This window comes from Schistocerca gregaria, chromosome 1 (assembly GCF_023897955.1).
Source record: "Schistocerca gregaria isolate iqSchGreg1 chromosome 1, iqSchGreg1.2, whole genome shotgun sequence".
Taxonomy (NCBI): domain Eukaryota; kingdom Metazoa; phylum Arthropoda; class Insecta; order Orthoptera; family Acrididae; genus Schistocerca; species Schistocerca gregaria.
The window spans coordinates 743500628-743514355 of NC_064920.1; the positions used below are offsets into that span (position 1 = coordinate 743500628).

Genomic DNA, 13728 nt, shown 5'->3' on the forward strand with positions numbered 1-13728 from the left:
TGTCTGTCTATTACACATTACCACCCTCTTCAACTGTCGGCGGTCTGTCAGTCAACAGACGAGGTCGGCCTTGTGCTGTATGTGTCCCTTTACATTTCCACTTTCTCTATCACCTTGGAAACAGTGGATCTATGGATGTTTAAGCGGGTGGAAATCTCACATACAGACGTATGACAAGTGACACCCAATCACCTGACCACGTTCGAAGTTCACGAGTTCCAGGGAGCATCCCACTCTGCTCTCTCACGATGTGTACTGACTACTGAGGTCGCTGATATGGAGTACCTGGCAGTAGGTGGCAGCACAATGCACCTAATAAGAAAAACATGTGTGTTTGGGGGTGTCCAGATACTTTTGATCATAAGAAAATAGCAATGTGGGTAAGATATTCCAAACAGCATAGTGAACACATCATCATAGCAAAGATGGACATAAAGCCCACACCCACCACAGCAGTATACGTTTACACGCAAACTAACTACACAGATGAAGAAGAGACTGAAGAAATTTATGACGACATGAAATTTAATAGTGATGGGGAACTGGAATTCGATAGTAGGGAAAAGAAGAGAAGGAAAAATAGTAGGTGAATATGGACTGAGGGAAAGGAATGAAAGAAGAAACCGTCCAGTAGAATTTTGCACAGAACATAATTTAATCATTGCTAACACTTGGTTTAAGAAACATGACAGAAGGTTACATACGTGAAAGATACCTGGAGATACTGGCAATTTGGGAACCAGATTTTAAATCGTAAGACATTTGCATGAGGAGATGTGGACTCTGACCATAATTTATTGGTTATGAATTGCAGATCAAAACTGAAGACATTGGAAAATGGTAGGAACTTAAGGAGATGTGACCTGGATAACTTTAAAGAACCAGTGGCTTTTGAGAGTTTCAAAGGGAGCATTAGGCAACAGCTGACTAGAACAGGGGAAAGAAATACAGTAGAAGATGGATGGTTAGCTTTGAGAGATGAAATAGTGTAGGTAGCAGATGATCAAACAGATAAAAGGACAATTTTTAGTAGAACTCCTGGGATAACACACAAGGTATGGAATTTAACTAATGTTGTTGTTGTTGTTGTTGTTGTTGTTGTTGTTGTTGTTGTCTTCAGTCCTGAGACTGGTTTGATGCAGCTCTCCATGCAACTCTATCCTGTGCAAGCTTCTTCATCTCCCAGTACCTACTGCAACCTACATCCTTCTGAATCTGCTTAGTGTATTCATCTCTTGGTCTCCCTCTATGATATTTACCCTCCACGCTGCCCTCCAATGCTAAATTTGTGATCCCTTGATGCCTCAAAACATGTCCTACCAACCGATCCCTTCTTCTAGTCAAGTTGTGCCACAAACTTCTCTTCTCCCCAATCCTATTCAATACCTCCTCATTAGTTACGTGATCTATCCAACTTATCTTCAACATTCTTCTGTAGCACCACATTTTGAAAGCTTCTATTCTCTTCTTGTCCAAACTAGTTATCGTCCATGTTTCACTTCCATACATGGCTACACTCCATACAAATACTTATCTATATTCGATATTAACAAATTTCTTTTCTTCAGAAACGCTTTCCTTGCCATTGGCAGCCTACATTTTATATCCTCTCTACTTCTACCATCATCAGTTATTTTACTTCCTAAATAGCAAAACTCTTTTACTACTTTAAGTGTCTCATTTCCTTATCTAATTCCCTCAGCATCACTCGATTTAATTTGACTACATTCCATTATCCTCGTTTTGCTTTTGTTAATGTTCGTCTTATATCCTCCTTTCAAGACACTGTCCATTCCTTTCAACTGCTCTTCCAAGTCCTTTGCCGCCTCTGACAGAATTACAATGTCACCGGCGAACCTCAAAGTTTTTAATTCTTCTCCATGAATTTTAATACCTACTCCGAATTTTTCTTTTGTTTCCTTTACTGCTTGCTCAATATACAGATTGAATAACATCGGGGAGAGGCTACAACCCTGTCTCACTCCTTTCCCAATCACTGTTTCCCTTTCATGCCCCTCGACTCTTTATAACTGCCATCTGGTTTCTGTACAAATTGTAAATAGCCTTTAGAATTTGAAAAAGAGTATTCCAGTCAACATTGTCAAAAGCTTTCTCTAAGTCTACAAATGCTAGAAACGTAGGTTTGCCTTTTCTTAATCTTTCTTCTAAGATAAGTCGTAAGGTCAGTATTGCCTCACGTGTTCCAACATTTCTACGGAATCCAAACTGATCCTGATCTACCAGTTTTTCCATTCGTCAGTAAAGAATTTGCGTTAGTATTTTGCAGCTGTGACTTATTAAACTGATAGTTCAGTAATTTTAACATCTGTCAACACCTGCTTTCTTTGGGATTGGAATAATTATATTCTTCTTGAAGTCTGAGGGTATTTCGCCTGTCTCGTACATCTTTCTCACCAGCTGGTAGAGTTTTGTCATGACTGGCTCTCCCAAGGCCGTCAGTAGTTCTAATGGAATGTTGTCTACTCCGGGGGCCTTGTTTCGACTCAGGTCTTTCAGTGCTCTGTCAAACTCTTCACGCAGTATCGTATCTCCCATTTCGTCTTCATCTACATCCTCTTCCATTTCCATAATATTGTCCTCAAGTACATCACCCTTGTATAAACCTTCTATATACTCCTTCCACCTTTCTGCCTTCCCTTCTTTGCTTAGAACTGGGTTGCCATCTGAGCTCTAGATATTCATACACGTGGTTCTCTTCTCTCCAAAGTTCTCTTTAATTTTCCTGTAGGCAGTATCTATCTTACCCCTAGTGAGATAAGCCTCTACATCCTTACATTTGTCCTCTAGCCATCCCTGCTTAGCCATTTTGCACTTCCTGTCGATCTTATTTTTGAGACGTTTGTATTCCTTTTTGCCTGCTTCATTTACTGCATTTTTATATTTTCTCCTTTCATCAATTAAATTCAATATTTCTTCTGTTACCCAATTATTTCTAGCAGCCCTAGTCTTTTTACCTACTTTATCCTCTGCTGCCTTCACTACTTCATCCCTCAGAGCTACCCATTCTTCTTCTACTGTGTTTCTTTCCCCCATTCCTGTCAATTGTTCCCTTATACTCTCCTTGAAACTCTGTACAACCTCTGGTTCTTTCAGCTTAGCCAGATCCCATGTCCTTAAATTCCCACCTTTTGCAGTTTCTTCAGTTTTAATCTACAGTTCATAACCAATAGATTGTGGTCAGAGTTCACATCTGCCCCTGGAAATGTCCTACAATTTAAAACCTGATTCCTAAATCTCTGTCTTACCATTATATAATCTATCTGATACCTTTTAGTATCTCCAGGATTCTTCCATGTATACAACCTTCTTTTATGATTCTTGAACCAAGTGTTAGCTATGATTAAGTTATGCTCTGTGCAAAATTCTACCAGACGGCTTCCTCTTTCATTTCTTAGCCCCAATCCATAATCACCTATTATGTTTCCTTCTCTCCCTTTTCCTACTGACGAATTCCAGTCACCCATGACTATTAAATTTTCGTCTCCCTTCACTACTTGAATAATTTCTTTTATCTCATCATACATTTAATTAATTTCTTCATCATCTGCAGAGCTAGTTGGCATATAAACTTGTACTACTGTAGTAGGCATGGGCTTTGTGTCTATCTTGGCCACAATAATGCGTTCACTATGCTGTTTGTAGTAGCTTACCCGCACTCCTATTTTTTTATTCATTATTAAACCTACACCAGCATTACCCCTATTTGATTTTGTATTTATAACCCTGTATTCACCTGACCAAAAGTCTGCCACCGAACTTCACTAATTCCCACTATCTCTAACTTTAACCTATCCATTTCCCTTTATAAATTTTCTAACCTACCTGCCCGATTAAGGGATCTGACATTCCACGCTCCGATTCGTAGAACGCCAGTTTTCTTTCTCCTGATAACGACGTCCTCCTGAGTAGTCCCCGCCCGGAGATCCGAATGGGGGACTATTTTACCTCCGGAATATTTTACCCAAGAGGACGCCATCATCATTTAATCATACAGTAAAGCTGCATGTCCTCGGGAAAAATTACGGCTGTAGTTTCCCCTTGCTTTCAGCCGTTCGCAGTACCAGCACAGCAAGGCCATTTTGATTAATGTTGCAAGGCCAGATCAGTCAATCATCCAGACTGTTGCCCCTGCAACTACTGAAAAGGCTGCTGCCCTCTTCAGGAACCACATGTTTGTCTGGCCTCTCAACAGGTACCTCTCCGTTGTGGTTGCACCTACGGTACGGCCATCTGTATTGCTGAGGCACGCAAGCCTCCCCACCAACGGCAAGGTCCATGGTTGATGAGGAGAAAATTTAAAAATGCAACAAATGAAGTAGGTGAAAGAGAATACAAATTTTAAAAAAAAAAGGAGATTGACAGGGAGTGCAGGAATGGCTACAGTTTAAATGTAACAATTTTGAAGCATATTTCACTAGAGGAAAGATAGATACTGTCTACAGGAAAATTAAAGATGCTTTTGGGGAAAAAGGAGCAGCTGTACGCATATCAAGAGCTCAGACGGAAAACCATTCCTAAGCAAGGAAGGGACAGTTGAAAGGTGGAAAGAGTGTACAAAGGGTCTATACATGGATACAAACTAGAATGCAATATTACATGAAGATAAGTGGACGTAGATGAAGATGAGAGGGAGCCAAGATTCTGCAAGAAGAATTTTACAGAGCTCTGGAAAATCTAAGCCAAAACAAGACCGTCAGAGTAGACAACATTGTCAGAAATACTGATAGCCTTAGGAAAGCCAGCCATGGCAAAACTATTCCACCTGATGTACAAGATATATGAGTTGAGTGAAATACCCCCAAACTTCAAGAAGAATGCAGTAATTCCAATTCCAAAGGAAGTAGATGCTGACAGGTGTGAACATTATGAAACTATCAATTTAGTAAGTCATTGTTGCACAATACTAACAACACGAATGAATGAAAAACTGGCAGAAGCCATTCTCAGGGATGATTGGTTTAGATTCTGCAGAAATGTAGGTACATGGGAGGCAATACTGACTATACAAGTCATTTTAGAAGACAGGCTAAGGAAAGGCTGACCTACATTTATAGAGAAAGCTTTTCACAGTGTTGACTGGAGTACTATCTTTTAAATTCTGAAGGTGGGCATCCAGTAGATCGTCATCAGCGGATGCAATTCTGTGAATGGTTCCAACAACAACAGGAAACTAACGATGACTTTGTGAACACCATAATATGGTTGGATGAACCAGCATTCGCTCATGAGAGTGTCTTCAATATGCACAATGCCCACCATCATGTGAGGTTGACCTGCATGTCACCCGCAACCGTGGATATCAAGTTCAATTTGGTATCAACATCTGGGCCAGAATATTGGGGCGATAGGTGTTTGGGCCCCTACATGTTGCCTGACTGCACGAAGGTATCATGCATTCGTCTCAAATTACCTATCTAATGCACTGGAAGATGTTACACTACATGTTCGGCAGAGGATATGGTTCCAACATGATGGTGCACCTCTACACACTGGAATTAATATGCGACAGTATTTGGACAGACCACTTCCAGGGAAATGGCTCAGGCGTGGAGGTCCTGTTGTATGACCACCACGTTCACACAAGTCTTATGACAGGTTATTTGTTTCAATTCTCTATTTCTTACTTGTCCAACCATGTATTTGTTATGTTCAGCGGTACAAAATATCACAAATTTAGGATACATGTGAGCTAAGAAACAGTGTATATTACAACAGGAAATGTCGGAATGAAATTAGAAAAAAATAAAATAAAATTACAAAAAGTGCCTTAATGTAGGTTCGAAACCTCGACCTTCTGCATGCTAACACAAAACTCTGATCACTGCACCAACTGTACAGCACAACTAATATATGCAAACAGAGATAGTTACCGTACATGTGGTTACAGTGTTGCCTGATTGCCATTCTTTAATGTCCTTTTTCTGCTCGATGTACTCGCTGGACGAAATCTTGTGAGACATTTTTTTCTATCAGGAGTTGTGTTGTGAAGCCTGAGTGCGCAAATTTCGCTTCACCCTGGATATATTCCCTGTCTCAATGGTTTTATTTATAGGTTTGAGATATTTTTCCCACAACCCTTAGACTACAGTGTGCAATCTCCAAGTTTCACATTGTTTGGATGATTAATAAACAAAAAAGTTATTTTCAAAATGTAAGCAGGTGTCATTTTTTTGCTGTTGCAATGCTCAAATTGACAAGCCTACCGATCATTCAAGTAGCATAAAAATGAAAACGGAGAGAGAGAATACTAAAATTTGCTATCGTTTACTTAGCTCCAGAGGGAGCCCCATTTCATTCAATTCTGAGATGTTGAGTGATAAAATCTTTCTTTTATGGTTGAACTGCCAAGGAATGACCCACAGGAGCCCTGCACAACTCATTTACAACTTCACACTTTGATTCTATATGGTGACAACAGTGCCCTGCACCATCTTTCAGTGACTTATGGAATACTTCAGTATTTGATTTTTTTTATGGTGATGTCAATAGCCCATTTTATTTGTTGCCCTCATGTCACTTCGGTAATCTGCAGTAAACCAATGACGGAAAACATGTACGATAGGTGACTCCAGTTATTCCCCCCCCCCCCCCCCCCCCCTCCTTTTTCTGGTAGGAGACCAAAGGTTCATAGAGCTACAATTAGGCAATGTGTGAATCATCTGTATATATAGCATATAGTTTCACTTTTATAAAAAGTATTTACAGATTATGTGATGCCTTACTTCTGAAGTTAAAACACTTCTGGTGGTGATAATATGTATTACCATTCTGGCAATAAGTCATTCAGTTCTATAAAAGTCATATAGCTGCCACCCATCCCTGTATTTCCTTACATTTATTTAATATGTCGTATAGCCTTACTGATCTGAAGCAGGCCTTGTAATTTTCTTATTTAGCAACTATGTACAAATATTGCTGACTTACCTTGCATCTGAACGAGGAATTCTGTTTTTATGCGCCTGGCTGATTCTGATTCATTGTCAGAACGTGATGAGCACAATGAATCCACTTCATCAATAAATATTATACTTGGTTTGCGTTGTCTAGCTAGCTCAAACAGATTCTTCACCAATCTTTCAGATTCTCCCAGCCACTTAGACACCAGGTCGGAAGAAGAAACGGAGAAAAATGTTGAATTGTCAGCTTCAGTTGCTACAGCTTTAGCTAAATATGATTTACCAGTACCTGGTGGCTGGAAGAAATACATACATTCAAAATGAATAACAGAATATAACAATGACTGAACTGTTGTTGATAAGTATCAATAAATTTTATTACATGTAATCATCATACAGTTACAATTCTGTAGGTTCTGAGTAGTAATGAAGACAATTAGGTGTTATACTACAAATACAACAACTTAAAAATTGCCAGTCACTTGTTGTACAGAACATCCCAGGACAGCGAAGTAGGATGTGCGAAAATTAATCGTGAAATAATAGTGGTGATAGAGATAAGTTACTCACAGACAACTAATCCAAATGCACATTGAAAGTAAAGTTGTCCTCAAACCGGAAACTGGTTTGAACACCCCAGTGCTTTACAAGACATGGTCCTTTTCAAGATGATGTGGTCTTTTCTTCCAACTATTGAACTGACTGACTCAGCTTGTTAGATGGGAAATTACAGTTTAGAGTGCCATTTCTGTTTTTATTGGATTTGAATTCTAACTTAATACTTGCATCACTTAGTTTATGTTTGTTCACTTTTTAAAAATGTATACACAAACAGAACATTACCATAAGACCACTACAGCTGCAGAATTTCTTATTCCTTGTGAGACTAATTAAAAAGGAGAGCTCATTTACAAGTGAATCACACACACAAATAACACAGACTTTTTTTATTATGACCAAAAATGGATGGCACAAGGCCAATATGGCACAAAATGTGTGAGTAGAAGCACGTAGATGGCCCTTTTAAGTTCCTAGACTATCTTGCCTGAGGGGACCACATGAAAAGGTAAAAAAACACTATAAAGATTTTTGAGTAGATTGTGGGCGGATTTTTTGAGCAACAATGGCCAAGTTAGTGAGTGTAATGGACAAGTGCACCGACTGGCAATTTGCCAGTTCTGGTTCAATTCTTGCTGTTATTGTATTCCCCCCTACCACCCTCCAATGTTACACTCAGAACTGGTTGGTTGGTTTGTGGGGGTTGAAGGGACCAGACTACAAATGCCATTGGTCCCACACTTTGAACTATAAAATTTAAATAGTTCAATTTATATATTCCCTTCAGTTATGGTTACTATAATTAATTAATATATTTAAACAGTTGATTTGCACAATTTGGTTATTTATTAAAGAGTAAAACTTCTGAAAATTCTAGAAATTAATTATATTGTTCACACTATGCACATTTTATTCCACTATTTTTTTGAGCAAGAACACTTTTCCAAAATATGCCTCAGTGGAAAGTATACTTCATTCAAGCTTATAAATGAAGGCCTTTCCTCTGTGAGTTTTGATGAATAACCTGCATCAGGAGCAGTAAACTGATGCTGACAACTGAGTGTATTTTAATTGCATTTTATTCTTACAATAATTCTCAACCTTGTAGCAATTCAGGAGCATCTCAGAGTCTTTTATGCATCATAACACAATGAGAAATCTGCTTGGCCACCCCACGATCCACCACTAGAAGGAATTTGTTGTTAGCAACAATGGTTTTAATGTAGTCTCCAAAACTTTTGCCTCAACCGCTTTTGTTAGTTTCCCTGACTTGGAGTAAGTAATAACAACATTCCTATATTGTTGTTCTAATTTCTTGATAGTGCCAGCAACTGGAGGACCAAATTTACTGGCAGGCTCTCGCATACATAAAATACATGGGCTAAAGTTTCCCCAAAGCGGTTAAACTGTACTATGCTGTGTAAGTTTAAGTGACCGGATGTCCCATTTTGAATGGGACAGTAGCTTTTTTCAACTTGCTCTCCCAGTGTCCCAACTGATTTCGTCAGGTCACTTCTCTGTCCCATTTTATTAGAAAGTGGCTTTATTTTTTTTATTTTCTATGTTATACTATGTTATTTTAAATCTTTATGCTCATAATTGCTTAGAATGAAAGTTATGTTATTGATGGACAAAATTTGTTACGAGTAACAAATCATCTAAATGACCACACTGTCTACATTGTTTTGTTTCCCACACTTCACTTTGATAATTTGATTCCATTCTCTCACTGACAGTCTGAGTGTGATGTGCATTGTTTTGGCAGTTCTGTGAGAGATTCAAGATGCCAAAACGAAAATGTGTGTTCATTGCTGCACTGAAAATAAAAGTATCTTAGCGTATGGCATAAGACTTGTAATTTATGGAGAGTTTTAAATTAACTTGTAATAATTATGATAAATCATGAAATATTAAGCCTTTTTTACTTATAATTTATCTTCTATCATATGAACACAATCATAAAGAAAACGCTTTCCAATTCTGCAGTCTGCATCATTTGTAACACCGAGTTTTGCATGTACCTTTGAGGGAAGAGCAGCACTGAGCAACATCCAAGTGAAAGTAAACATTAAAAGGTGGATATTGCTGCTGTGTCATCCGGAAGTGTAACTTCATTTTTCCAGCCAAATTCCACAACAGACTGCAAACTGCACTTTGCTGGAACTGAAGGAGCCTGGGCTTATCATGTGGTTGAAGAAAATCATAGTTTTCACTCAAATGACTGTACTTCGAAAGTAGTAAGAAATTGGTTTGAACATAATTTCTCTTGAAGTTGCACAAAGACTGAAGCCATTGTTGTGATTGTATTTGCCTCTCAGTCTTGTGAAATGTTACAAAAACAGTTGCAGGAAGTGAGTTATTCAGATGCTTCCAATCACAGGGAGAAAAAGATTTTTCCTGTGTGATTAGGAACTTTTTACCATTACAGGGTGTCTGTGTCCAAATTTTGGAACTTTATGAACACCCCGGGGAAATAGCAAATATTGTTACCAATTACCTGTCTTATGGGCTTGCAAAAAACAACCTAGATAGCATAATAATTGTGTTCTGTAGTGATTGTACCAATAGTAATTTTGATGGGATAGCACATAAAGGAACAAGAAATATTTTTTCACAAATTTAAAATGGTAAAGAATCCTTGGGGTTGGATATGCAGAACATATAGTGCACAGCACTATTAAGACTGGTGCAAATTCTTTACCTATTGATATAGGAATGGTTGTTCACAAAAATTTTTATCAGCTTCACACACGTACTGTTATGAATATAATCACTGAAGGATTTCCCCTGCTTTGGTGAGGTTGAGTAAAGGAATTTATTAGGTTATGGTAACATTAGATGATTAGCATTAACATCAGCACTTTGAAGAGTTCTTGCACTTTTTGAAGGATTAGACAGGGAAACAATCCAGTGACAGTAAAATTCTTTTTTGAAACCCCACTGCAAAAGCTGCTGTTCTTTTTATCCACAACCGAGCCACAACTTTCCACTAGCCGATCTCCAGGTAGAAGTTGAGTTTATACAGGTGTTGAAGGAGCCAAGGCTCTTTCCACATTGAAAGAAAATATGACAGAGAAAAAGGAGAACCATTTTATCCCAGGCATTGTAAAATTTGCTCTCTACGAATTAGAAGATGAAAGTGAGGTGGAAGTAGATTTCCAAAAAGCAGAATATGCTTTCTATAACATAGACTAACAGATCTGAAGTGTATGAGATATTTGTAAGGAGCATGCTTAGCAATGTCCTAAAATGGAGTGGTGTTGAAATATATACACCAATGACTAAAGCTGCATCTACGAATCAACAAATATAAATGATAATGCCAATTTCAGTGAATTTGTTTATGTTGAGCAATTTGCTTCTGCAGACAAAATTGATCAGTGGAATAATGGGGAAAAGAAGTTCATTTGAAATCATTGGAAATGTTTCAATATTTCTCCTCTCAAATATTACCATTCAGCAACTTTTCTAAGGTGGTAGAATTTAGACAATCACTGTGAGGCACTAATGTACCTGTAGAGTGTTAAAAAAACAACCACAATTGAAAGTTGTAAAGCTGAAAACACTGTTGCTTGCCATTATAAATTTCACATACAGCTGCATTGAGTTTTTCAATTACCTGAAACATATTGAGAAACTTCTGGAGAAAATTCATTCTTCAGAAAAATATGTCCAATAACAAACAATTTTACAAGTTATGTAGAAGATAATTGTTTTGGTGTTGATATTTACAGTAATAGTAATGTTATACATATTATTTTGCATTTTGTAATAACACTGCCTTTGTCATTATGAATACATAGAGTACAGGGAAATTTTATTTTTTACTAATAATAAATACATAAATAACATTCTAGATTTTCTAGTTTATTAACTTAAAAGTGGCCTAAGGTTAAAAACACACACACACACACACACACACACACACACACACACACACACACACACACACACGAGAGAGAGAGAGAGAGAGAGAGAGAGAGAGAGAGAGAGAGAGAGAGAGACCCACAGCTATTGCTACAGGACTCAAACATGCAATAAAACCATCAGTGCTAATGCCTTTTCTGTGTTAACTGGAAATGTTTAAGGGAGAATATTGGTGAAATTTTTTAGAAAATTTTCATTAAAAGTTGTAATTTCGATATTTTTACCTACAGAATGTTGCTACGGAAGACAACTGAAATCGTGAACCACCAGAAATGTATCATTTAAAACAAGTCCTGTTTAGATGGATATCAATTAATTAAAAAAATAAATAAAAGTTAGAAACAAACCCGAGTTGGAGAATTTCTGGTTAGGGTGCTGGACCACTGTGCCGTGCCACTGACTTGACCACTGTTCCTCAAAAATCTCTGATACGCTAATCAAAAACATTTAGAGGGGATTTTACCTTTTCCTATGGCCAACTAAGGCAAGATATTCTAGGAACCTGGAACTGCCATCTACCTGATTCTACTGGCACAGTTCATCCCAAATCGGTGGACTCTCCCCTTCTAAGCATTTTAAGCTATGAGGCTACCATGCTTAACATATTTGTGAGGATTGCCACGTTAGGGATCAGAATGACACATTGAAAAAAATAAATAAAAGAAATAATTGAGTTGTGTAGCTGTGTGCTTCAGACAGTAAAAACTGCTTTTCACACTTTTCAGTGGACTGACAAAAAAAATTAATAATAATAATAATAGTAATAATAATAATAAAATTTGGAAGGAAATTACATTTCCTGATGAGAGCAAGAATCTTAAGCACTAACATCAACATCTTTTGTAATGAACCTTTTTTAGATGGAGGAAGCAAGCCAAATAGTGTGTGTGTGTGTGTGTGTGTGTGTGTGTGTGTGTGTGTGTGTGTGTTTTATTAAGACAACTGATTTATTTCACTAAAATGAAACACATTGGTGGCAAAAATACTTATTTGCTTGGAGTCGCAAGGTGGACTTAAAATATCTTCACTGATTTCAGAAATAACCTCACAAAAAAGTAGGCCTCTTGAAAGAAGTGTGTATGGAGGGGAAGAATTGTGTAAACCAACACTGAAGGTGACTGCCAACAAAATGTTGGTTCTACTACGTTTATATTGGCAGTTATTACCCACTGCATTACATTTATTATTTTACAGGTGGTGTGTGATTTTTATTTTGAGAAATATATGGGTACATAGCGTACAAACCGCCACAATTGTCTTCTTCTTCTTCTTATTGACCATACTTTCTAGCATATAAACTATTTTTGAAGTGCCAAGAATGTACTGCAACAAATAAAATGTCTATAAAACGCCACACTGTACAATGCACTTGCAGTGAGACAGTGACAACTCCTGAAATCCAACGCCTGCAGCCTCTGGCCCACATAGGAGCACCACAGTCCTGGGTCCATGGGTAAATCCTCAACATCAGCTGCATTATGCCACACACAAGCAGACCCAGTCTGCAGGCAGATAGACGGGTAGGGCCAGCATATTAGTGGGAAACATTGGGCTTTAGATTGGCAGGCCCAATCCATTACAGATACCTGCAGAAATGGACTCCACTTTTAGCCCATCGTGGAAACCCACTAGTGTGATCAGCTACTTATGAGCCACAGACAGTATGTTAATGAAATGAGACCACGGTGATCAATCCATGCAACAAACAGATAGCTTGTTCAAATATTCTGAGAATCAATAATAATGAGGATATGTAGCAATTCACCATAAAGATGATTGCTGAGCCACAGACAGCCAGTAGAGAAGACAATCATACTCTCGCAACTAAATTTTCCGCCATAGCCTTTGTCAGAAAACGAGAGCACATACACACATTGAAACTATCACTCAGACTCAACTCAAGTTTACATGACCGCTATCTCTGGTCGCTGCATCTACAGTCCCTGAAAATCAGAGTCAAACAAACCACTCCTCACACCTCCCTGCCTCTCATCGGCAGCTGCTAAACTAGTGGCAAGAAGTGGCGGCAGCACTGGCTGCAAGCTGAGGGGAGAAGTAGTAGTAATGAGGGAGTCAGGAAGCAGTGCATTTACTCAGCTGCACCCAGCCAGCGACGATGCATGACACCTCAGTAAACAAACCATTTCATCTACTGAGACAAAAATGGGATTTTTCCAGTGTTTTTTCAAATTTCCCTAATATTTCCCTGATTTACCTGACAGTTTGAATTTCCCAGAATATTCCCTGATTTCTAGAACCTGTGTCAAGCCTGAAAAAATAGGAAAGCATGGAAAACACAACAAGTGAAAGTGAATAAGTTACTCTT

General features: G+C 38.2%; 1 protein-coding gene across 2 annotated transcripts in view; it reads right to left on the reverse strand.

Annotated features, from left to right (window-relative positions):
- LOC126267500 (vacuolar protein sorting-associated protein 4) overlaps window positions 1-13728 on the reverse strand; it is a 153447-nt gene that overhangs the window by 53225 nt on the left and 86494 nt on the right. For both annotated transcript variants that reach the window (XM_049972805.1, XM_049972797.1), the window contains exon 6: window positions 6946-7213. In XM_049972805.1, coding sequence (XP_049828762.1) covers window positions 6946-7213 — 268 coding nt within the window. The remainder of the gene's footprint in view (window positions 1-6945; window positions 7214-13728) is intronic.